The sequence below is a fragment of the Perca flavescens genome, chromosome 1 (assembly GCF_004354835.1).
Source record: "Perca flavescens isolate YP-PL-M2 chromosome 1, PFLA_1.0, whole genome shotgun sequence".
NCBI classification, from domain to species: Eukaryota; Metazoa; Chordata; class Actinopteri; order Perciformes; family Percidae; genus Perca; species Perca flavescens.
This window is the reverse complement of record NC_041331.1, coordinates 36729205-36756655: the sequence shown is the minus strand read 5'-3', so window position 1 is coordinate 36756655 and position 27451 is coordinate 36729205. Positions and strand designations below refer to the sequence as shown.

The window sequence follows — 27451 nt, the reverse complement described above, 5'->3', positions numbered from 1 at the left end:
ACGGATGGGAGGATGGACAGATGAGAGAGAGAGAGAGAGAGAGAGAGAGAGAGAGAGAGAGAGAGAGAGAGAGAGAGAGAGAGAGAGAGGGACACTGACTGAAAAACAGATGTGGATTTCAGAGAGTGATAGAGGATATTTCATCAGAGGAGCTTTAATAGAGGTTCTCTCTTTCAGTCCAAAACAGGTCGGTTCACCTTCAGATTACTGTCATCTCCACTGTCTCATCCTCCTGTCTACTTTTATTATTCTGACACCATGTTGAACATCAAGCAGCCATCACACACACACACACGACTGAGTTTGAGTGCAGCAGAAGAAACTAGCACAGAAACTACACACTATAGCTTAAAGTCTCCTTGTTTTTCAGATAAAACTGTAGGATGGTAAAGGTTACCGTGAGCTTTTTGTGCTGCGTATCGGATCATGACTGCATCGCCGATGGCTGCATGTGGAATAAACTGACTTTTCTATGAGATACAGACTTTATATAATTAGGAAGTGTAAGGGTGGTAGTACACAGGTATTTCGCAACATGAAGAACACACCACTAGAGATAAGGTTAAACATTTACAACATGGATTTTCGGCCACTGCACCGACAGGAGGAGCAGACGTCTCCTACTCACGTCTGCTTCTCGTGACCGATAGGCCTAAACGTCGCTGACCAAGGGATTTTATCAGCTGATGCCGTTTCTCCAGACAGGAGATTTTATCACAACTCAAAATAGGAGGAAAAAACAACATATTTCTAATTGAAGCGCTTAATATTGGGTAGCATCGGAGTGGATGAAAATTTGAAAGCAGAAAGCAGAAAATGTCCTTCACAACACGTTAAATTGACTCTGTGCAGGACATTTTTGTTTGTAAGGGCTTATAATTTGTTTGTTTTTTTAACAGAATTTCAAAGAATCTCCCTTGTCCTGCCACAACACCAAATCTCCAACTCAAACTAATCCCCTCTGTTCCTTCTCATGCGTCTCAGTCTCTCCCGCTGCGCTCACTCTTTATTTGCCTCTCATAGCCGGCCCCGACAGAGGCGGCTTATCTGATTTTGGGCAGCTCTGGTCGGTAGCCAGCGCATATTTCAGTCCGTCAGAGCAGAGTAGCCCTGCCTGCAGAGTTTTTCTTGGCAATGTGTCCGGCGGTGGCCTGCATGATGGACTCTCTCCACCCTCCTCTACCTCTACAGTAAACAGACCTCCTGCTTCATCACAGCCGCAACGCCACTCTGCACTCCTAAACGCGCTGAAAGCTCGCTGCAGATTGCAGACTTATGCTCGCTGGCCTTCTCAATCTGTGTTTATCATAGTCTGGTGTATCAAACTCAACCCCTATGACTGTTCATCCATCTTTTTACTTCTTTATCACCGTCTGTTTTGTAGAATACCAAAGTAGGAGAGTTGGTCAAAGTGGATAAAGCTTCCCTCTGAAATGTAGAGGGGTTTTCCGTACAAAATGCGCCGTACTCATACTGAATGATCTGCAGACATCGTCACAAGACATTTTACTGTCCATCAAGGCCGATTAAAGCAGAAACCAATTGTGCCCGTTGCCATGACGAATCTCTGCCGGGTGCTTGACACCAGTGAGAAACACTTGAGTGCTGACATCCATGCAACCCACTCCTTTTCTTCCTAAGAGGCTGAATGACAGGAAATAACTCTGATTCCGTCTAATGAGGACATTAGAGGACTATTATGATTATCTGTCGCTGGATAAATTAAGTTATAATTTCTCTAACGTTGCCTTGCCTGTCCTTTGGACACCCACCTGCAGCCGATAATTCATCTCTTTACATGGATTATTACTTTGGGCTACTTGACTGTTTACCTGACCAAGGATAGGCCTAATTAGTTTGGCATTTATAAAACAGAACGTAGAGGTTAATACTGAAATAGAGGGCTTAAAAAAAAGATCCAACAACAAAAGGAAACAATTTCAAAAGGGGGGTAAAGAGGCAACCTTGAGTCAGAGTGGGAAAAAGACTGGACAAAAATACATGCAATATCTTGTTGGAAAACTTAATACAAAATAAATAAATTCCATGGCTGTCGCACCTTGACATCCCTTTACCTCCAAGTGGATATTGTGGTCTGATTGAGTTGCTACATTAAATATCAGAATCCCCAAAATCAGCGTTCTCGGGTGATTATGGATATTCATATAATTTCCCGATTTTCTGATCCAGAACGAGATATTTCATTGTACAGGGAAACATATCTCCTTACTGTGCATATGACAATAACATTTGAAAATAATTTGACAACTGCTAGACAACGGGACCATCTTTGAGCCAACAGCATGGGTTTCGGTGCAGTTTAGGCAGGTGATCTCACACACACACACACACACACACACACACACACACACACACACACACACACACACACACACACACACACACACACACACACACACACACACACACACACACACACACACACACACACACACACACACACACACACACACACACACACACCTGATTCAACCAAAGCAAACACAGCTGCGGTTGTCTGTCTGGTTATGCAACATGAGATGAATGCATTTGTCTACTTCAGACATCAGCAGTGTCACCAGTTAACCTCAAGAGTTCTCGTTGGGAGCGATACGATCAACAAGTGGCTGAGTTCATTCATTCAATACAGAGCTTAGAATCAAAGATTAGAATCCCGGTTAACTGTGTGTGAAACATGCAAGTTGACTGAAAAACATCCAAACAAATCAAATCAAACTTCCTTGTTAACCTGCTAATTTAGTGTTTCAACAATAGTTGCACCTAGCAATAGCTAAACGTTTTTTTTTTTTTTTTTTTTTTTTAAAGATAATGACACGGGCATACCACAAGTTCTCAGAGCCCAAGGTGATGTCTGCAAATTGTATTTTGTCTGGCTGTCAAAACGCAAAAGAAGTATTGCAGTTGCATGATTATAAATTACAGTGATGAATACACAAAGAAAGGCAGAGCTGAAGAAAAAGTGCTTGACGCACTCATCCCGACGGCAGAAGGTGGGTGATTGATTCGTAGAAGGGAGATGCATCATCTCTAGCTGCCACTTTGTTCATGTAAATCACACAGCTTGATCCACTTGTGTTGCCTCTCCCTCCCCAAGAAGCAGCCAAACCGCAGCAGCTGGAGCTGGTATTTTTTTTTACCGCTATGATCTGTGGAGGTCACACAATGGTACCGAAAATGATACAGTTGCCACATTTACATATCCACCTCAGTCCTGTTCAACATGTGATAGGGATAGACTGATAATCGGCCCTGGACAATTGTAATGTAATGTGTATTCACAAGGGAGACAGGTATCTCTCGGACTGAAAAACAGATATGGATTTCAGAGAGTGATAGAGGAGTCTGAAAGTCTACTGAGAATATTTCATCAGAGGAGCTTTAATAGAGGTTCTCTCTTTCAGTCCAAAACAGGTCGGTTCACCTTCAGATTACTGTCGTCTCCACTATTTCCACTGTCTCATCCTCCTGTCTACTTTTATTACTGATTAATATTTACGATCAGATGATGTTGATGGATAACCACAGACTGTCAAAGTTTAGTCAGAATAATGCTATGAAATTAAATAAAACTCCCCAATATTCAGTAAAGGTAGTGAACTGATCCTTAATTTTACTTGTGAAGAGCGTTTCATGTAACCTGTGTTACTTGTGGGGCAATTTGCTTGAAAGAAACCCAAATGTTCTGATATAGAAACTTTGAAAACAGGTCAGATTTGACCCAAAGACAACAGGAGGGTTAAGAAAGTAGCAGAGACTAAATATTTTTGGAACTTAACCACAAAAATCAAGCAGGCAAGAAACCTAATTAAGTGACATACTCCGTTTTAGTATAGTACACAAACACACACACAGTGTGTCTGAGATTATTAACTAATAATAATTAATGTTGATGCATAATGAATAATGTTGGACTACTACTGCTTATTGCATGGACGGATTTTGGGGTAATGTATATGTAATAACCATACTATCATAAAATCTGTAGAATTTCTTTCAATTTTCAGCAGGAATCCAGAATTTAAAAATCTGCGGAATTTAGCGGACTGTTTTTCTGCTGGTTGGGAGATGTGTAGACATCCTTTGCTTAAAATCTGGGGGGAATTCTTTAAATTTAGTTTTCAACTGTAAAGGTCCCCTACATATACTTGTCAAGCTTATTTTTCAACTGTAAAGGTCCCCATCCATATACTGGTCACAAATAACCTATGTTAAGGGATAGAATTTGCTTTACAAGACAATAACAGGAGATATTATATATTAGGACATTTTTCTTCCAGAGCAATGAGCCAAACTGTCAGTTTCTGAAAAAAAAAAAATTTAAATCACTTTCCAACATGTAGCACACCAACTAATGTTCTCCACCATGGTTGTTTATTTTAGTAGTAATTCAAGGGTAAAAAGAACAATTATTTTCGTTACCGATAAATCCATAGTCTATAGAAGGTCAAAATGATCCTTTATTTTTAAAATCATATCTGTAATACATAGTAATAAGGCTGGGCGATATCAAAGGCGATATGGAGAAAATCAAATCTCACGATATTGTTGACCAAATACCTCGATATTGATACCGCAACAATATTGTAGTGTTGACTATTGGTGCTTTCACAAAATATTTACACAATGAGATTTCTGATAAATAATCACCAGTAATGTGGTTAAAATGACTAAGTGTGGAACAGGCAAATAATAGAACAGTTACAACAGTCTGGTAAGTTCAGAAAATGACATCCCTTAACTGTAATGCAGCCTTTAAAACCAGGAAAAGACCACACTCATGCCATATTACAATATTACCATATCCAAAATCTAAGACGATATCTAGTCTCATATCACGAGATCGATATAATATCGATATATTGCCCATCTCTACATAGTAATATTGTTCCACATAGCACTTTTAAACCTTTATGCATCACCTCTGTTGTGTTGAATTACACACAGAACACATTTAACATCCACTCAAACAAGCTTATACAAGATTGACAAAGAAGGTAAAGCCAGGCCCCAGGCCAACAAGCTCTTTGTCTCTTCCTATTTCTGTCTCTTTCTCTGCCCTCAATCAGCCTCCAATCATGTCCTCTTCTGTGTGAACAAGTGTGCTCCCCTCATTTACTGAGCAGGGAGTAAATATTTAGGAAGGAGGCGGAGGAGAGGGTGAGCATTAGGAGGGGCGGATGAGGAAAAAGGAGGAGGAGGATTATGCTAATGTATCCAAACAACTACGGCCATATCTCGAGACAGAAAGACGAAAAAAAAAAAAAAAAAAAAAAAAGACGTGAAGAAAGAGACAGGAAGACAGAAACTAAGCGAAGGAACAATCTCGACCACATAGGGTGAAAGAAATGAGAAAGCCTTCGGGTGAAAAGAAAAGTGAGTTGGGTTTTGCAGGTTTCCCGTGGTCAGAGGGCAGAGAGAAGAAGGATGCCAAGGCAGAGGGAGGTATGGAGGGAGGAATACATGAAGGGATGGAGAGAGATGAATTGACACATAGAGAAGGATGGAATGGGGTCCTAATCTTCTCTGCTTCTGCTTTCGGATCAGCTGAGCCCCCGCGGTCGCAGCTTCTCTCCGATTGGCCAGGACCGCAGAGAGTGGTAGATTAAAGGAACGGAAGGGGGTATTTCTTATTTTTTGGTGGTTTTACGAGTGTGTGTGAGAGTTTGTATCGACGCCATTGTGAGAACCAGTGTGAGTTTAGGATTGTTGGAGCGATGACGCGGCTGCACTCATTCCTCACTGGTTTTGTTCACGATACTAGTTTCAAGTTTGATCTAGGGTTAAGGGTCAAGATTAGACTTAGTCATTTAAGCCAGAGACATTTCTTAAACCTTTTCAAAAGCCTAACTCACCCTTAAAAGACTTTGCAACAGACACAGGCTCAGAGACTGACATCTGGAGATAAGAGTCTTTATTTAGAGTTGCTTTGCTGAAAAGCTCAAATTAAACTGGATCAGATTTGTCCACATGCATGTCAGAAATTCATGATTAACTAGTTTTCATGAATGTCAGACACATTTTATTATTCTGTCATTTTGACAATAATAAGGTTTTAATTGATCTTAAATCTGTAGGCGTATATAGGTTAACACTGAATTAAACTGAAATAACCAAAGCTGTTAAAAGCTGCCCTGTGTATGATGAAATACACCAGAAAGATATTATATTCTTAAACATCAAGTCCAATAGTTTCAAAAGCAAATAAGAAGCAAACAACAGCATTCAACACATTTGAAGGACTTGAATTCAAGACTTTCCTTTTCTTAAAACTGATGCGCGCTTCTTTAAAAAGGTCTCATGGCATGAAAATGTCCCTTCATGAGGTTTTTTAACATTAATATGCGTTCCCCCAGCCTGCCTATGGTCCCCCAGTGGCTAGAAATGGTGATAGGTGTAAACCGAGCCCTGGGTATCCTGCTCTGCCTTTGAGAAAAGGAAAGCTCAGAGGTGCCAATCTGGAATCTTCCCTATATGATGTCATAAGGGGAAAGGTTACCTCCCCTTTCTCTGCTTTGCCCACCCAGAGAATTTGGCCCCGCCCAAGAGAAAGAGAGAAACATCATGGCTTGCAAATGAGCAAACTATGGCAGTTGGTCAAGGCCACACCCCCACCCTTCACCTTGCCCCGCCCCTCTCTCCACCTCAATAGCATTTAAAGCTACAGACACAGAAATGGCACATCCTAAGGAAAGCTCATTGTGGGACTGGCTCTAGTGGCTGTAATTCTGCACCAAGGCTGAATTTCGGGAAAGAGACTTCAGATACAGTATTAGGGGACCACTAAGGTCTATATAAAAGAGACTTCAGATACAGTATTAGGGGACCACTAAGGTCTATATAAAAGCATCCAAAGAGCACCATGTCATGGGACCTTTAATGAACTCAATGGGCTGTGATTTCCAAAGTCAAGTACAGCGCACTACACTGTTGCTAGGCAACTGACAACAATAACAGACTTTGCCTCGTTCCCTTTTCAGAAATGCTGAATGACTCTGGGCTTCTTGCATTTCGCCATCACGTTGCAGAACAACAAAATATAGGTAAATAGCAAGTTCCACAGGCTTCGGAATTTTTTGAAAACATCAGCATAGGTGACAATTCATGAGATAATTATGACAAACAAACAATTACGAAGTCCTGAATACCAAGTCAGCGGGTCATAAATATGGTAGATATAACTCCACCATGAGGCCCTGGTATACCTCACAGATATACTGAAATGCATCCAGTGGAGGGTCCACACATAAGTGGGCATGGGCATGTGTATAACTGAGAGTGTGTGCATTTGACTTCTTTAGTACACACCCATTTCCCAAACCTCACAGGCTTGTGTGAGCCTACACCAGAGGAAGCCAAACCTCATGCAGTGCTTTCAATCATGCAAAGCAGAGATTTACCTCTTCCATTTCATCTCACACACACCTCCCCCAACACACACACCTACACACACACACCCACACACACACACACACACACACACACACACACACACACACACACACACACACACCCCCTCTGCTTTCAACTCAGCAGGACTCCAAAAGTGTGCCCATGCTCTGTGTGTGTGTGTGTGTGTGTGTGTGTGTGTGTGTGTGTGTGTCCTGCACTCTTGTAAGTGAAATGCAGGGAGATAAATAACATGCAGGATGATCTGGAACAGCGGGGAAGGTGGGAGGAGAGCATGGTGAACCAACAGAAGATGTATACAAGTCTTCCAAGGTTATCAAGTCTTATCTGCTGTGGTTACGGTTGTTATGAACATCTTAGATCAGTGGGTTAATACATTTCCTTGCCTTGAACTGGGAGGAGAGATCAGGGAAACTGAGATACAGATATGAGAGGAGACAAAAACATAAGTCAGACTCAATTAGACTTTTGGCCATGTCTGCTTTCAGGGTATCTGTAGAGTTCAGAAGGCCACATTCAGAGGAAAACACACGGTTCTGGGTGCATCGTGGATAAATCAATTGCACATACAAAAAAAAAAAATGGAACTGTATGAGTGAGGGCCAAAACTACAAAAAATAACATCCAGGTTAGAAAAAGAGAAAAAAAATTTCCTTTGAGACTTCTTAAGATCTTTTTAAGACCATTCCACTTGGAAGTGACTTTAAGACAAGTATAAAAAAACAAGGGTAATAAAACACAAGTTATAAGAGACTTTTAAGAATATAAATCATTATGAGACAAAAGTCTTTAAGTAGACGTCTGAATGGGATCAACAAGTCATAACATGATGAATTATTGTAGATTTTGGTTCCAAAATACATATTGTGCGACCACAGTGATTGCAGTTTTACAAAGCCTCGTCGCCCACACTTATTCATACTATCACAGTAAACTACAGGGCATCTGTCAACAAGTCAAATGAAGCCAAACATGCCCAAAAAGTAATCTTTAAAAAAAAGGTAACAATTATAAAACTATACTTGTTTGCATTATGCTTTTACTATACGACAAAACTTGGTGTTTTCTTTCCGTTTACATAAAACGACAGAGTAGCTTCGGTGAGGTAGAGAGTGGATTACGAACAACATGAGGCTTTTTCCTTTGCGTCACTTTTTCTATCCTTCTCCCTTTTCAGTCCCTTTCCACTTCAGTTGGCCTCCTCTCACTGTGCAGCTTTCAACACAATGAACGCTTCCATAGGAACCAGATTCACAAAGGCAGCATGTAACCTTCCTTCTCCTGCTGATGAGGGTTTATGGACGTGGAGCTGAGTGCCAAGAATGTAAACATATATTTCTCTAATGGAGCAGAGTCTCTCACAGCTCATACATTTAGCCTGTAATCAAACATAGTGAAGTGTGTTATTCAGTCCATGTGCCACCCGGAGCGATGTACGCCCCCCCCCCTGAGCCCAGACAGCTGGATTAATGAAAAAAGCGGGTGTTATTAATTTCTTCAGGGCTAATTAGAGTCCTGTCCTTGAGATGTGTGACCCTGCAACGCGCTCCTCCTGCTCTTCGACTAGTGAGGCATAGACACCTGTATCATGTAACCATGCTAAGCAATCTAATCTTTTAACATCTTTTGCACCAAGCGCTTAATTCTGTGTTCTATTTCTGCACTGTGGCTCACAAAGATCATCCGTGCATCGTCTTCCTTCGATAGAAAGGCTGCGTTTAGACAGACTTCAGTCCTGTGCGAAAAATGCGGCCTCCTCATTCAGTCTGTTTACCCAGCGGGGGGGCTGCCAACGCAGGAGGAACAGGGTCTTCTGCCAAAACATTTAAACCTGGCTCAACTTTTGGTTGGGGAGATGGACATCTGCCCCCAAAGCAATGCATTTTGTTTTTTTAAATCAATTTACTCTTGAACTGCATTATCGTTAGAACTGGGCGAAATGGGGAAAGTCAAATATCATGATATTTGTGACCAAATACATGCAATTAGGGCTGCACGATATATCAGATAACCATATCGCGAAAGGCTGCGACATATTGCAAAAGACACCCAGAGATTTTTTGTGTTAGTTGAAAAAAAAATATCGTCAGAAAACTGCACTTTAAAATGTAACTGTCATTCCATTTTTTAGTGGTGCCTTTTAAGCTCAATTCAGTGTTCAATTTGTTAAAAACAAAAAAAGGAGGAAATGATTTCCTTTCCTTTAAACTCAACAATATGTTGTATTTAAGCAGAATACTGAAAGCAGCAGAACTGAGTACACTTAAATATCTGTTTATTTATCGCAAGTATTACGGTCACGTTATTCAACAAACGTTATCGCATATTTTCCTGCTATCGTGCAGCCCTACATGCAATGTCGATATTCTGAAATATTGTAGGGTTGACGATTGGTGAGTTCACAAAACATTTATAAAATGAGATTTTTGATAAAGAATCATCAGTACTGTGGATATAATGAATAAGTGGGTAAAGGTAAAAAAAATAAAACAGCTAGAACAGTCTGGTAAATTCGGATAATTACTTCACTTTACTTTAATGCACCCTTTAAAACCAGGAAAGACGACACTTGCGTCATATCACTATATCCAAAATTGAAGACGGTATCTAGCCTCATATATTGATGTTGATGTGTTTTGCCCAGCCTTAATTACCATCTAAACCAGGGGTCTTCAACGTTTTCTAAGCCAAGGACCCCTTAACCGAAAGAGAGATGGAGCAGGGACCCCCTACTAAATATACTGCCGTGTTTCCTCTATCTTGATTTTGTAGTGGCGGCCCACCATGGTTAAATTTATGCCCCCACGGTATCAGAAATAGGGCTGTACAAAAAGGGGTTGTTGTTTAGACAGACCTGCCCCCACTGCTAAAAAAAAAAAATCCTAAAAAGAAACACTGTACTGTATAAAATGAAGTTGCATAATAAACTGGGCCTACAATAACATGAAGGGCGGCCTAAAGCCTTTATACATACCTTTTTTGCATAGAATACTATTAAAATAGTCTAATAATTGTTGGCATGGTTTTATAAACTTTCCAAAATTAAAAATAATTTGGAGGGCCCCCCTGCATTGACTCTGAGGACCCCCTAGGTGTCCCGGACCCCCTGTTGAAAATCCCTGATCTAAATGATAACATAACATTGACAAAAATAATGTAATAATCACGATCAATGTTCACTCTGAAGGAAAATAAAACAGTACAGATTTACATTTCTGGATGTATTATTCCTGCTGTCATTTAAAGATGATCGGTGAAAACGTATTGAATACAGGATTTAAATATAGTGAGACACTATGGTTTGGTCCTTTAACTAAATGTTTGTCTTTAAATGGGTAGATTCATGATCCCCAAGGAAAGAGCCCCCCTCCCCCTACAAACAGACGGATGTAAAATGTGGGGTAAGGAGGAGAGCGGCCGGCTGTAAAGACCATTTCCTCCTCACCGTCACACACCAACAACTCCTTTAGAGTTAGATAGAGTTCCCACTATAACATTCACACCACCACATGATTTATCATTTACTCAAACACACACACACACACACACACACACACACACACACACACACACACACACACACACACACACACACGTACAAAGAGAATTTGTGCGTGTTCTTCTCAGTCCCTCATCAACTCTTCTGCAACTCCCTCTTCAGTCTCTGTGCAGCTATGAAACTTTAAATGGGGGAACGCAGTCACACGACACAAGCACTGCACACACACACACACAACAGCCACATGTGCACTACACAATTTCCACATGATTCCCACATCGTAATTAGATCAGAAGTTTACACGGATAGCTTCATAGCCACAGTCGGCCACTTTGCCTCCGCTCCTATTCTCCGGAATTTCTCACACACACACACTCCTCCAGGGTGAGTCAGGACAATTGTGCTTTCTCTGGAAATTGTTAAATTGGTATAAATGATAAATAAGTTAAAGTTCAGACAGAGGCTGGATGCCACAAACTGCACTGCTACAATTCTGCTGAAAAGAGATGTCTGTGTTCTCTCTCTCTCTCTCTCTCTCTCTCTCTCTCTCTCTCTCTCTCTCTCTCTCTCTCTCTCTCTCTCTCTCTCTCTCTCTCTCTCTCAATTCAATTTGTCATTAAAAACCATAAAATGTCACTCTATGGTTTTACGATCCCACTTGCTTGATTCAATCAGTGTAATAGAAGGCGAGTCACGTGGGCCTCCGCCCTCCTCAGTGACACACAAACACACCATGCAAACACACACACACACACACACACAGGATCTCATTCATTTTCAAAAGCAAGCGCACACACACAAATGTATTTGAAATGATATGGACGCTGCTATTTAACATCCAAATCAGAGCATGAAACTGATGTGGTGCACAGAGAGTCTATAGCTATTGCTAATTTGTATCTCTTGTCCCTACTAGTTGGTCTTTTACAGTGCAATTACATAAATACATTTCAGTATCATAAAACCACAATATACTGAGCTGGGAACTATTAAAATCTGACGCCTTTCTCTAACTGGATTTACTCTAAACTGATCTTTTGAGTTACCAAGGGATTCATATACTGTATTATTAGGTGATAAATCGATTCATTGTTAAGTCTATAACTCAAACCAGTTCCCGACCTTTTTGGCCCGTTCCCCTTCAAAACAAAGTGACTTCTAGTTGCAATCCCACATCACAGGTTGCCAAAAAATTGGTGTGTGCTGTAGACTTGAGCTCTAAAAGTATTCATCATTTCATCATCAAACGTATGGCTTCTGCACAGCATGAATCTCTGTATGATATGAGCTCCGTGGTTACGAGATTGAATGGAGTGAGTCCTAGAGCCGTGCGGCTGCAGAGCGGTGGAGCAGAGGATCGATCAGACAGTACTAATGGATTAGGAAGGTCCAGCGAGATGCTCCGATATCTGTCAGCTGCTTCCACGTGTCTCCTTAAATAAGTAACGCACCACGGATCGATAGCGCGGCGATCAGGCTCTCGCTGAACATTCAACTGGCTGGAGATCAATAACACTTAGCATCCCCTCTCCCAACCCCTAACTAGCTTAATGTGACAGAAGAAGACTGATGGAGACAGAAAACACACACACACACACACACACACACACACACACACACACACACACACACACACACACACACACACACACACACACACACACACACACACACACACACACACACACACACACACACACACACACACACACACACACACACACACACCTCAAAGAGGCTTAGGAAGTGTCAAACAAAAGGGCAGCATCTGCTTCTCTAAGAAAAAAAAGACGAGCCTCACATTGACATTTCACATCAATACACAGAAGTGTAAAAGAGGAGCTGGTGAAGATCTCCTCTACTTGACAAACTGACATGCTCTGCAGGAAAATACTCCTGTCTGGCTCTGCTGCCAAGACTTCCCTCCAGCCAAACACCGTCTGGTGCCAGAAGTCACTCAAGCATTTTTCTGCACGGGGCATACATCACGCAGAGCGCCTCACGCTGCCTCTGCTTCAGAAATACTACCCCCGCCTGGACCACTGACCCATTCCCTGTTTCACTGGGTGATGATGGGATCCATATGGGCCCAGTTATATTTTTTCGTACTACTCTGGACTATTTATGCAGGAAAACGGAGCAAAAAATCTTGGTTTGAGTTTATGGTTTTGCTCAAAGGAACCATGATAATATTCAGTGTAGAGCTGCTGGTTGATTGTTTAACAACCACATTTATCAAGCTGGTATAACCAGCAACTTCAAGTTTTATTAGTAAAAAAAATAAACATCCATTCATAAATACCCATATCAAAATGTTAAATACAGAAATAAACATCTAAGGCTGTTTTGGCACTGACCGAAATGTGTCTGTAGAACCAAAAGTATGTAAAAGTAAGTTTGTGATCAGACTTTTTAAAAGAAGATTTTGAGAAGATTTAATTTAGACAGACAGAAATATTGGACAGATGCTTGTGTTTTTACATCATTTACCATTTGAGAAGTTTGGCTACTTACACTTAAAGAAAAAATGGTTTTGTGGAAAGTTATTAAAAAGAGTCATTTTTAGTAACCTTTACAAAAAGGGCTGACAGATCTTACATCAGGTTCTCTAATCAACTGCGACAAATGTTTTGAAATCGGAGACAAAAGTTTGCATTACAATCTTTTTGAAATGCAGAACTCTCTGTCCAACTTCATTGGTCACCAACTGGGCAATCATCGATTTCCACTTGATCACGCAGACCAAGTAAACTAAGCGCAGCCACGCGGAGCAAGGAATTCCATCAAAGCCAGTAAATAGGCTTGTACCATTCACTTCACTCAAGTTTCAAATTGGGACAAATTCAGAGTCAATAAATCTTAGGGTAAGTCACAGCGAGATCGAAACTAAGAGAAAAGGAATAAGAAGAGGAGGATGAGAACGAGAAAAGACAAGGATTGCAAACTCACTGCATCCATCCTCGTCGCTGTGGTCCCCGCAGTCGTTATCTCCGTCACACTGCCACTGGGCGGGGATGCAGGTACACTCTCCGAACGCACTGACCGCACACGTAAAGTGGTTCCTCCCACAAGAACACTCGGCACTGCCCTGGACTCCTGCACACACACACAGAGGAAGAGAGGGTTAGAGCTGATCAGACATGTTCAATCAGTCAGGTAAAGGACTGTGTTTTGTAGGGCTGCCACCTCTTAGTCGATTAGTCGACTAATCGGTCGTTTTGGTCTTAGTCGACTAAGATTTCTTTAGTCGATTAGTCATTTTTTATGCTTATTCATGCTTAATCACTCATTTCTAAGAAACTTATGAGCACATTTATGGTAAACACAAGATTTAAAGTGGTGCTTTTGAAGGATTAATTGTGGAGAAACTCAGTTTTTACAGATGGTTAATTAACTACATTTATATTGTGCTTTTCTAGTCTTAACCACCTCTCAAAGCGCACAGCTCTGTCAATTAAATCAACTAATCAATTAGTCGACAAAATTGTATAAGTGTTAGTCGACTAAGAAGTTCTTTAGTCGAGGACAGCCCTAGTGTTTTGTATTGGAATTCATATAAACAAATAGTGATTCTGTAAGCTATACATAACTGGCTCATTTTCCAGTCATTTTACTCATCACTGACTATAAAAGATGATTGTATTAAATCACAGTCCGCTTGTTGTAATTTTAATCACCGGTGGATTTCTGAGGACTATGGTTAACCGGTCCTCAGATCTCTGCAGGGTAAATCCAGACAGCTAGCTAGACGTGTTTTATGACTAAAACAACCTTTGAACATACACACGTTCCACCAAAACAAGTTCCTTCCTGAGGCTATTTTGCAGCGGAACCATTGCTGCGTCCAGCGCTTAGCGCCGCCCAAGACGACTGCGATTGGTTTAAAGAAATGCCAATAAACCAGAGCCCGTCTTTCTCCTATCCAGACATGTTGTGTGGACTACCTAGATCTTCCTCCGCAGCACTGTGGAGGAAGGTCTGGCAATGAAAGGTTGGGTGGGCACACACCTGCCTCTGAGCCCCTACAACACAACATTGAGCAGAGGAGGAGGAGGAGGAGGAGGAGGAGGAGGAGAAAGAGGAGGCTGACTGCAAAGGAGTCCGATTGGGAGGACGTTTACTGTAACACACACGACAGGACGGTGGTTCTGTATGTTCTCGGGCCAAACCCAGAAATCCAGCTGAATAATAAAACTGACTTTATTATATTTACTATGATATAATGGTCCTCCCTAACTATTCCCTACTTGCCCTACTTGTATGTCTGACAAAAGTTTCAGGAAACCACAGCCATGCCTGCAAAAATCTGTTAAGTGAACTTGAATGTGATTCTCGATATGATTTATGCTGCAGCATCAAATCCACCAGCGACTCCATTAAAAAAAAAAAAAAATTTATAATATAAATAAAAATAAAAATAAAACTTGGTTCCAGCTCTTTGAATCACTACCCATATTGGAAAGTTTGTCAGGGGATTCAAAGGTGATTTCTTATGTGAATGGTTGTTCCCCTGCTGGAGAAACAACAGGAGACCATCCTGCCTTTGTACGTGGGACTAAGGTTTGGAACGTCGTGAGTTTTTACATTCTTTGATGGGTCCAGGTCAGGTCTAAAGCCTGTCAGGTCTAGGGCTGGGCGATATGGAGAAAATCACATATCACGATATTCTTGACCAAATACCTCGATATCGATATTGCGGCGATATTCTAGGGTTGACAATTGGTGCTCTAACAAAATACCTTCACACTTAGATTTTAGATAAATAATCATCAGTTATGTGGACATAATGTCTAAGTGGGGAAAAGGCAAACAATAGAACATCTAGAACAGTCTGGTAAGTTCAGAAAAGTACATCACTTTACTGTAAGGCAGCCTTTAAAACCAGGAAAAGACAACACTTATGGTCATATCACAATATTACAATATCCAAAATCTAAGACAATATCTAGTCTCATATCACGATATTGATATAATATCGATATATTGCCCAGCCCTAGACAGGTCTCAAATCTTGTCAAGGCAGGTCCCAAATCAAGTCTCAAGTCCTTGAGGGCAAGTCCACTGCAAGTCTTTCAGGTCTACCAATGCTTTTCTTTTCGAAGCGCTGTTATAGTGCTTTTAAATAGGAGTCCATGCCCTTCCAACGCACAGGCCTTACTTAAATATTCAAGCTGTGTGGGTATGCAATGCTGCCTGACACCATTCTTTTTAAATACATTTTTGTTTGATTTGACTGGGTCAAAACTAGAAATTGAAACGGTTTTGCTTTGAAGTCTAGTCTTCATGGAATGAAGTCTCAAGTACTTCTTTTTGTGACTTAAATCAAACCCCAATCCACGTGTGAAGTCTTTAACTCTCTAGCAGAACAGTGACAATATTAACCCCCTCTGCCAAATGTATAATGCCTCTAACGTAATACCAAGATGCTGCAACGGTAACAAAATGGCAGTTCAGTCTGAACTCAGCTATGTGCTGCTTTCGTTGTTTTAGTTTGGCATTTCGCTGCATTTTTTTTCTAGGCTGCCGTCTGCCATGCAGCTTCTCTATCACCGCTCCAACAAGCTGTGTACTGTAAACTACAGACTAATGCGCTCCACACAGCCACACGCTATGTCACCATGTTGAAATAAGACTTCATAAACCTTCTGAGGGCAATAAACTTGTCCAATCTTAATATGAATGGCTTTCATTAAATGAATCTCTTCTGTCAGAACATAAACATGTGTGTGTTGTATGTGTCACAGAGAGAGAGAAAGTATAATGACCATGAGCACGCAGCTGTAGCCTCAGGTAGTTGCGTCAAGAGGTGTTATAAATAGGACGAGTGTCTTTTAAAAGCTGCACCGATTGATTTTTTCTTTGTGTGGATTTTCCCCTTGATGGTTCTTTCTCGTCCTCAAAAGACAACTGCTCTGACAGTGCTGGTGGACTGTACAGACACCTATCGCTATAGTGATTCATAAAGCGATTCATGACGAGTTCAAAAAATGATCGTTTGGTCTATGTAGCCGTCTGACAGAAAACAGAGGTGTCACTCAAAACAGGGACGTGGGATACAAGCAAAACGCAACATTTCGTTTTATTTTTCAGTTTAAGTCTTGGATGTGTTCTTAATTTTTCTCCACTCTTAACTTATTTGTATGAAATCATTTTATACACCGTTTTCCAATTACGCCTGCATAGTACTGCTGTCTTGATATTTAAATTTAAACTTCTTATTTACATTTGATTGTATTATTTTGTTTGAATTTTCATTTTGAACTCAGGTCTCACTTGTAAATTACATCTTGATCTCAATGGGATTTCCTGATGAAATAAAGTATATGTAAGTTTGCTTGCAGGCAAACTGTCGGGATATGGGTTATTCTTATTTATTGTCCCCACAAATTCTTTATAATTGCTGTCCTGATGTGTAATCACTTATGGATAAGACACGTCTATTTGTGGCCCCTTGTCAGAACTTTCATTTGGCCATGATTTGTGTCTGCAGTTAGCCAAAGACTAATTTTTACTTCTTTCAGAGGCCCTAAGAAGTATTTTCAGTAAAGCATAAGATAAAAGAAAATATTTGAACTAACTCTAGGTGGGGAACATTTTTTTTCTTTTTCATTTCATTTCCATCCATCCATCCATCTTTGTCCGCTTATCCGGTGTCGGGTCGCGGGGGGAGCAGCTCCAGCAGGGGACCCCAAACTTCCCTTTCCCGAGCAACATTAACCAGCTCCCGACTGGGGATCCCGAGGTTCCCAGGCCAGGTTGGAGATATAATCCCTCCACCTAGTCCTGGGTCTTCCCCGAGGCCTCCTCCCAGCTGGACGTGCCTGGAACACCTCCCTAGGGAGGCGCCCAGGGGGCATCCTTACCAGATGCCCGAACCACCTCAACTGGCTCCTTTCGACGCAAAGGAGCAGCGGCTCTACTCCGAGCTCCTCACGGATGACTGAGCTTCTCACCCTATCTCTAAGGGAGACGCCAGCCACCCTCCTGAGGAAACCCATTTCGGCCGCTTGTACCCTGGATCTCGTTCTTTCGGTCATGACCCAGCCTTCATGACCATAGGTGAGGGTAGGAACAAAAACTGACCGGTAGATCGAGAGCTTTGCCTTCTGGCTCAGCTCTCTTTTCGTCCTACAACGGTGCGATAGATTGAATGCAATACCGCACCCCGCTGCGCCCGATTCTCCGACCAATCTCCCGCTCCATTGTCCCCTCACTCGCGAACAAAACCCCAAGGTACTTGAACTCCTTCACTTGGGGTAAGGACTCATTCCCTACCTGGAGAAGGCATTCCATCGGTTTCCTGCTGAGAACCATGGCCTCCGATTTAGAGGTGCTGATCCTCATCCCAACCGCTTCACACTCGGTTGCGAACCGATCCAGTGAGTGCTGAAGGTCGCAGGCCGATGATGCCATCAGGACCACATCATCTGCAAAGAGCAGCGATGAGATCCCCAGCCCACCAAACTGCAACCCCTCCCCACCCCGACTACGCCTCGATATCCTGTCCATAAATATTACAAACAGGATTGGTGACAAAGCGCAGCCCTGGCGGAGGCCAACCCTCACCTGAAACGAGTCCGACTTACTACCGAGAACCCGGACACAGCTCTCACTTTGGTCATACAGAGATTGGATGGCCCTGAGTAGAGACCCCTCACCCCATACTCCCGCAGCACCTCCCACAGTATCTCCCGGGGACCCGGTCATACGCCTTCTCCAAATCCACAAAACACATGTAGACCGGTTGGGCATACTCCCAGGCTCCCTCCAGGATCCTTGCGAGTGAAGAGCTGGTCCGTTGTTCCACGACCAGGACGGAATCCGCATTGTTCCTCCTCAACCCGAGGTTCGACTATCGGCCGAACCCTCCTTTCCAGCACCTTGGAGTAGACTTTACCAGGGAGGCTGAGAAGTGTGATACCCCTATAATTGGCACACACCCTCTGGTCCCCCTTTTTAAAAGAGGAACCACCACCCCAGTCTGCCACTCCTTTGGCACCGTCCCAGACTTCCACGCAATGTTGAAGAGGCGTGTCAACCAGGACAGCCCCTCCACACCCAGAGCCTTGAGCATTTCCGGACGGATCTCATCAATCCCCGGGGCTTTGCCACTGTGTAGTTGTTTGACTACATCAGTGACTTCCGCCTGGGAAATCGACGACAATCCCCCGTTATCCTCCAGCTCTGCCTCTAACATAGAGGGCGTATTAGTCGGATTCAGGAGTTCCTCAAAGTGCTCCCTCCACCGCCCTATTACCTCCTCAGTGGAGGTCAACAGTGTCCCATCCTTACTGTACACAGCTTGGATGGTTCCCCGCCCCCTGAGGTGGCGAACAGTTTTCCAGAAACACTTTGGTGCCGACCGAAAGTCCTTCTCCATGTCTTCTCCAAACTTCTCCCACACCCGCTGCTTTGCCTCTTTCACGGCAGAGGCTGCAGCCCTTCGGCCCTTCGGTACCCTGCAACTGCCTCCGGAGTCCTCCGAGATAACATATCCCGGAAGGACTCCTTCTTCAGTCGGACGGCTTCCCTGACCACTGGTGTCCACCACGGTGTTAAATGGGTTACCGCCCCTTGAGGCACCTAAGATCCTAAGACCACAGCTCCTCGCCGCAGCTTCAGCAATGGAAACTTTGAACATTGTCCACTCGGGTTCAATGCCCCAGCCTCCACAGGGATGCACGAAAAGCTCCGCCCGGAGGTGTGAGTTGAAAGTCTGTCGGACAGGGCCTCCTCCAGACGTTCCCAATTTACCCGCACTACACGTTTGGGCTTACCAGGTCTGTCCAGAGTCTTCCCCACCCCTGACCCAACTCACCACCAGATGGTGATCGGTTGACAGCTCTGCCCCTCTCTTCACCCGAGTGTCCAAAACATACGGCCTCAGATCAGATGAAACGATTATGAAATCGATCATTGACCTTGGCCTAGGGTGCTCTGGTACCAGGTACACTTATGAGCATCCCTATGTTCGAACATGGTGTTAATTATAGACAATCCATGACTAGCACAGAAGTCCAACAACAAACAACCACTCTGGTTTAGATCAGGGAGGCCGTTCCTCCCAATCACGCCTCTCAGGTGTCTCCATCATTGCCCACGTGTGCGTTGAAGTCCCCCAGCAGAACAATGGAGTCCCCCACTGGAGCCCCATGCAGGACTCCAGTCAAGGTCTCCAAGAAGGCCGAATACTCCGAACTCCTGTTTGGTGCATATGCACAAACAACAGTCAGAGTTTTCCCCCCACAACCCGCAGGCGTGGGGAGGCGACCCTCTCGTCCACGGGGTAAACTCCAACACAGCGGCGCTCAGCCGGGGCTTGTGAGTATCCCCACACCCGCCCGGCGCCTCACACCCTGGGCAACTCCGGAGAAGAAAAGAGTCCAACCCCTATCCAGGAGTATGGTTCCAGAACCGAGACTGTGCGTAGAGGTAAGCCCCACCAGATCTAACCGGTGGCGCTCCACCTCCCGCACCAGTTCCGGCTCCTTCCCCCACAGAGAGGTGACGTTCCACGTCCCCAGAGCCAGCGTCTGCCGCCCGGGTCTGGTCCGTTGAGGCCCCTGACCTTCACTGCCACCCATGTGGCATCGCACCCGACCCCAACGGTTCCTCCCACAGGTGGTGGGCCCATGGGCTGGAGAGATGGGAGCCACGTAGCTTGTTCGGGCTGTGCCCGGCCGGGCTCCGTGGCAAACCCGCCACCAGGCGCGCTCGCCCGGCGAGCCCGCCGTCTGGGCCTGGCTCCAGACGGGGCCCCGGGCTTCCTCCGGGCAGGGTCACTCCATCTCTACCTTGCTTCTTCATTGGGGTTTTTGAACCATTCTTTGTCTGGCCCCTCACCTGAGACCACTTTGCCTTGGGAGACCCTACCAGGAGCACAAAGCTCCAGACAACACAGCCCTCAGGTTCACAGAGACACACAAACCTCTCCACCACGATAAGGTGATGGTTCATTTCATTTCATTTTTTTTCATTTCTTTAACATTAAATACAGAATATTTTTCTTTAACCCAACACATTGCTTACTGGCCCTTTAATATGCCCCTTTTCGCTGACAGTGTGCATATGTACACAGACAAACACGGTATCCAAAAATACACACACAAACACACACACACACACACACACACACACACACACACACACACACACACACAGTCTATACGTTCTGTACACTCTGCTCTGATTTCCCACCACAGTAGGGAAAAACACAGAATCACCACATTTTTAGACGCATCACAACAAATCACATCCAGGACAGGAAATAAATAAAGGTTTCCCATTTTGCTCTCACTTTGAAGCCCATTAATGGCCATCTGTGTCTGTGTCAGTGTGTGTGTGTGTGTGTGTGTGTGTGTGTGTGTGTGCGCCCCTATTTTGCTAAAACTGGCCTGCCGCAACAGACCCAGAGTTTCTTGGAACGTGCATGTGTGTTATGTGTGTGTGTGTGTGTGTGTGTGTGTGTGTGTGTGGTTCCTGGCCCCCTCACAAAGGCATCAGTCAACCCAGGAGGGTCTGGCAGAGAAAGCTCAGTAACCTTCAGATCCCTCCCACAGCACTAAATTAATGGCCTCTTTCTTTTCATTTCCCTCTCTTTCTCCTCAGTCTTGTCTTTCCACCATCCCCTCTTCACACTTCCCCTTCAGATGCCTCCCTTCTTTTCTCCCCTTCCCCACTTTGTTCCTCTTCCCTCCCCTTGTTTCAAGAACTCTCCGCTAACAGTAGGGGAAGCGGGGATGGTGTCCTCCACCTCTTCCTCTCTGTAAAGTTGTCCATCTCACTTTCTTGAGCAGTCTGTAGTCCCTGCAGTCCTCAGACCCCCGGGGTTTGGGGTGTTCACACTGGCCACGTAAATGTACTTTGTGTCGCGTCACTTGCTCAAGTTTGATCGCTTGAGTTTAAACATTTCAACTCTTGGATACGAGATTGAAGTAAATGGGCATTTTTGCATTGATTTTGTTAAGTAAAAATTTGTTTCAGATTAGTTAGTTAGTTAGTTAGCCACACAATTCGCGCAAAATGTGGCCGGTGTAAACACACTGTAATTACTGAAAATCCCAAACTAAGACCAATTCCTGATACCCCATAGTACAACACTATTACGATTATACTGCTGTGTTATGAGCTCTGCTGGATTTGTAACTTTAAGCATATGTGTGTTTTATTCAGATGCGTGTGCATTTTTTTTTTGCACTGAGCTAAATTAGAGTCTGGAGTGTGTCAACATGAAGCCACATCACAGGCCATGCACATGTCAAACAGGCCATTGGCTCCGACCAGAGCCAAATAAACCATGATACTGTACGCACTGTACTGCACATGCATGTGTACGCACCAGGACTGAGAATACGAATGGGCAATATGACAATATACATGGCAAGATGACGGCAAGAGATATGTCAACAAGTAGAGAGTTTGGTTTGTGTCCGTGCCTTTAATATTTCTGGTTGTACTAGACCGTTGTGGGAAGGGTTGCAAATCAAATGAGGACTGTTTGTTTGTCTATTACATGTTTTCTCAAACTACATTCCAAAATGTACAATTTTACAAAATATTTTGCTAACGCCATATGAAGTGACAGAAGGTTTTATCCATTTTGCCATAAAACTTGCTAACTGTTTTAGTATGTTTTCAGAGATGTATTAGGTTAAATATAAATAATAAAATAATAAACTGAATAAATAATAAATAAACAATGCAAACATTAGTTTACAGTCCTGTTACCCTGCCAGCAAAAATAATCACAACTTCAACTTGTATCAAGGAGGAAAAAAAGATCCTGATGTGAACCGATGAGACGGATAATGACGAGTGAAAGATCAACACACAGATTATAACAAGTATGAGAATGTGTGGCACGACCACAAAATCCACTTTGATCTCCTTCTCTCGCTCTCTCTTTCTTTCTTACACACACACACACACACACACACACACACACACACACACACACACACACACACACACACACACACACACACACACACACACACACACACACTACATAGTTTTTTTTAATTGCCATCGCGATATCAACTGGCCCAATAAACACATCGCCAAAGACCCTCAGAGATGTTTTGAGTTATGGCCCTGACACACTGACCCGCTAATCAGCCGTCGGACAGTCTGGCGAGGTCAGTGACTCGAGTCTGTTCGGTGTGTTCCGTGCCGTCGTCCGTCGGAGGAGCCGTCGGCCTCCATTTTGGCCGACCTGACATGTTGAGTCGGAAGGCGGGCAGTCCGGACTCAATGACCAATCTGATTGGTGGAGTGCTAACCCGGAAATGGCGAGCAGGATGAGCGCGGCGAACAGCCTCTCAAAATCGGACGAAAATCTTTCAAACTGACCTTTGTCGATCTGAAACAAAGACAGATTCAGCAACTGCACGGCCCATTTCTCGCTTTATATGTTTTACAGAAACACGTTTCGGTAAACTATGTTTGTAAAATATGAGATCGTATTCTGGATGAGCCGCCATTAAATAATGCCCGGTTGTAACATCCGGGATCAGCCAGACCTAGGTGACACGTTCGTCCAATCAGCTGCCGGTTTTCATTTTTGGGCGACAATACAGATTAGCGCCGCCTGCTGTTATGGAGACGTATTACGTCTCGTCTCTTTGGTGTGTTCCGAGGCCCTCTTTTATTCTGAAAGTCAAACAATAAATAGAAGAATAAAAAAGAGGAATAAGAGCCAGAACCCCAACTTGAGATAAAATGTATTGATGGACAGCAAATAATCTCACTTGCTACTGAACAGCAGTGTTTTATTTTTAGTTTAGTTTTAGTTTCTATCCAATAACAGACAGTGAGACAGACTGACAACTCAATTCTCACTTTGTTTGCAGCTGCCAGAGGCCAGAATGTGAGCTGTGAGCCTGAAAGAACCTCCAGTTTGTGGCCAGGTTGGCTCAGTGGGTAGAGCAGGCGCACATGTACTGAGAGGTTTATGCCTCGAAGCAGCGGTCCAGTGACAATTTTCTGCATTTCTTCCCCCCTTCTCTCTTTCTCTCCCCCATTTCTCACCTAGCTGTCCTGTCAAAAGGCGGAAAAAGCCAAAAAAATAATCTAAAAAAAGAAAGAACCTCCAGTAGAGAAAAAGAAAAACAGAGACCACCAAAGATCCTCCACTGCTGGTTACTACAGCCTGAAACGGTCTTGACAGGGCGGGTGAGGAACAAGACAGGTGGTCCCCCCCGCCCCCAAAAGGTAAACAGAGATGATCCCACAAACCCACGCTGACACCACGTCTAAACCTGACCCACCTACAGCAGCTGCCAGCCGCCAAAAGCCTGCGTCCACTGACCAAACCCAGCCGGAAGCGGCCACGTCGTAGGAGTCTCAGATCTAACCAGGTGGCATTCAACCTCCATTTCACCATTTCACAATTTGCTCTTGTTAAATAGTTAAAATGAAGTGTGAAGAGGTGAGGAGAGAGCAGTGGGGCCAAAACACACAATGGTAACTCAGCCCTGAGAGCTGGTGGCCACACGCTTTCAACGATGTCAAAAGGCTGCTAGTTAATTAGGCGTGGACCTCCCTGGAGACTACCTGGAGGGTCGGAGCTGCGTCTTTCTTTCAGTGTGCGAGCGTACCGCTATAAAAAGTGATAAGCGGGAAATTGGGGGGGAAAAATGAGCCATCTGAGAATGTGAAGGGGTAGGACAGGAGCACGGAGGGGAGGGAGCCAAGCCTTTTGTCCGTCCCCTGTCTTCCTGCCACCCGTCCGCTGCTGGTGTCGAGCTGTAAAAGGCATCGCTTCAGAGAGACAGCTGCGTCTCAGCAGGTCAGCAACTGTTCAGCCCGAACCGTCCCAAACCAGCTGCATTCAGCCGCGCCGCATGGCGTCGCGCGGCGCTGCACAATGAGAATGGACACAACTGGCGTCCCACCTCGCTGTCAGGCAACAGGGTTCGTCCGTCGTCACGTCTCGCCACGAGAGAGAACAAGACGCCTGACTGGTCACGTATACAGGGCGGCTGTTCACCTGTAATAACTGTTTGTCACCGTTCGCATTGAACAGAGAGCACTGCAACGGTGTGTAGGCATTCTTGATATGAAGACATGGCTGAGTGGTGAAAATACTGTTCCACATATAAGACAAACACCTTTGCAACACCTGTTTTGGGGACATTTTAAAAAGGTCCCATGCCATGACAATTTCACTTTATGAGGTTTTTTAACATTAATATGGGTTCCCCCAGCCTGCCTATGGTCCCCCAGTGGTTAGAAATGGTGATAGGTGTAAACAGAGCCCTGGGTATCCTGCTCTGCCTTTGAGAAAATGAAAGCTCAGATGGGCCAATCTGGAATCTTCCCTTTATGAGGTCATAAGAAGCAAGGTTACCCACCCCCCCCCCCCATTTCTCCTCCTAAATAGCTACAGACACAGAAATGGCACATCCTAAGGAAAGCTCATTGTGGGACTGGCTCTAGTGGCTGTAATTCTGTACCAAGGTTGAATTTCAGGAAAGAGACTTCAGATACAGTATTAGGGGACCACTAAGGTCGTTATAAAAGTGACTTCAGATACAGTATTAGGGGACCACTAAGGTCTATATAAAAGAGACTTCAGATACAGTATTAAGGGACCACTAAGGTCTATATAAAAGTGACTTCAGATACAGTATTAGGGGACCACTAAGGTCTATATAAAAGTGACTTCAGATACAGTATTAGGGGACCACTAAGGTCTATATAAAAGATACTTCAGATACAGTATTAGGGGACCACTAAGGTCTATATAAAAGCATCCAAAGAGCACCATGTCATGGGACCTTTAAAGAAAAACTGTCGGTATGTATCTATATATGACACAATATTTAAGATAACGTGGGTAAACAGAGTATAGTTAGCCTGGTTGACACCAGACCCTTCTCAGTTGTAACTGAGAGTGGGTCTGGGCAAGCTTCATTCACAGCCCATTTCCAAAAGGTGCGTCACCAACAAACGCCGCTCAAATGCCTCTGGGCGCAATTGGATAGTCCTTCAACCAATCAGATCAACGATCTGGGTGACGTAGCAGCGGCATGAACGGGTTGCTGCGCTTCGGTGGCCGTCACGTTGAATGTAAAAAAGCTGCTTGCCGTCGCTGCGCTATCGCCATCGTGTAAAGTCCGCCTCAACGGTTGCGATTGGTGCCTCGATTTGGGAAAATCAGAAATGGGCTTGAACCAGAACGCCAGAAGGACTTGCAGAGCAAATCTCAAATTTGCCTGAAGTTCGTCAGGGTTTTCCCAGGCTAGGGTATAGTAATATTTCATATCAGCTGCATATCATTCATTTCATGAATTAAACTAATTGTGAAGCAGACTTTTTTTGTCTAGTAGACGAGCTTTGGGTCACATCCTGACGTCTTAGCAAACAATCAAGCAGAAACAAAGTAACAATCTAATTCATTTGGAATTCTGTTTCTGTCCATAAACCAGAAAATCCACCACCAAATCCAAAATTCACTTTCATTTAAGCTCTGAAAAGAAAAAGAAAAAAAAGTTTTGGCTTTCAAGCTACTTGATGCTCCAGTTTCTTCACTGGCGACTAGTTTCTAGCCGTCTGCCTGGTCCTGGGCATGTAATGATTGTAAGAACCATTTCCCAGGCTCCTGCTCCTTTTTATCTCCACATTTCTCTCCATTAGAACATATGGAAGCTCTAAAGCTGTGCCAACACTCAAAGAGCACATTCACTGAATTCCCCATGGTTATGATGGCTCTGGGTTACGCTGACTTGGCTTCACAGTGCCAAACAGCTCATCCTCCCTGCCCGTTCCCCCCTCTCCGTCGGCTCATCTCCACCTACTAATTTGCCCGCCGTAGGTCGGGCTGCCCTGATGTGGCGAGCCGGTAACCACAGCAGCACATGTTGAGCTAAGCTAAAGTGTTGAGAAACAACATGCATGAGCAAGATGCACACGTGTACCACTTATCAACCGGAGGGAACTTCTTAAAATCTCTTAAAATATCCAGTTTGCACGCTCAAGTATGTAAACAGAGCATGACAAACAAGTTCAGATCGATGCCAAATCTTCAAAGCATTGCTTAAAAAAAATAAAATAAAAATCTTCCTGGACAGACCCTTCATCACAAGCTCATCCCTCTGGTTTGCTCACTCACAAAAACACACACACACACACACACACACACACACACACACACACACACACACACACACACACACACACACACACACACACACACACACACACACACACACACACACACACACACACAGGAGAGTGAAATGTGCAGCAGTTGTTCGGCAGCAGGGTTCTTTTCACGCCTGCTCATCTCAGACTTTCATTAAAACTTCAGTCTTATCACAGTGGAGCGCTCAATCACTTTCTTGTGATGTAACTCAGCAGGAGTGTGTGTGTGTGTGTGTGTGTGTGTGTGTGTGTGTGTGTGTGTGTGTGTGTGTGTGTGTGTGTGTGTTGTTGGCTTGCCTTTAAGGCCGAACGATTTCAGTGCTCCCCGAACCTGACCCGAGGCTTTATTACAGACTAACTTCTGCATGTTCATCATGT

At 43.9% G+C, this 27451-nt stretch overlaps 1 protein-coding gene across 3 annotated transcripts in view; it reads right to left on the bottom strand.

Moving 5' to 3' along the window:
* The window catches only part of lrp4 (low density lipoprotein receptor-related protein 4), a 140325-nt gene that overhangs the window by 62361 nt on the left and 50513 nt on the right, over positions 1-27451 (bottom strand). For all 3 annotated transcript variants that reach the window (XM_028573797.1, XM_028573805.1, XM_028573814.1), the window contains exon 2: positions 13877-14023. In XM_028573797.1, coding sequence (XP_028429598.1) covers positions 13877-14023 — 147 coding nt within the window. The remainder of the gene's footprint in view (positions 1-13876; positions 14024-27451) is intronic.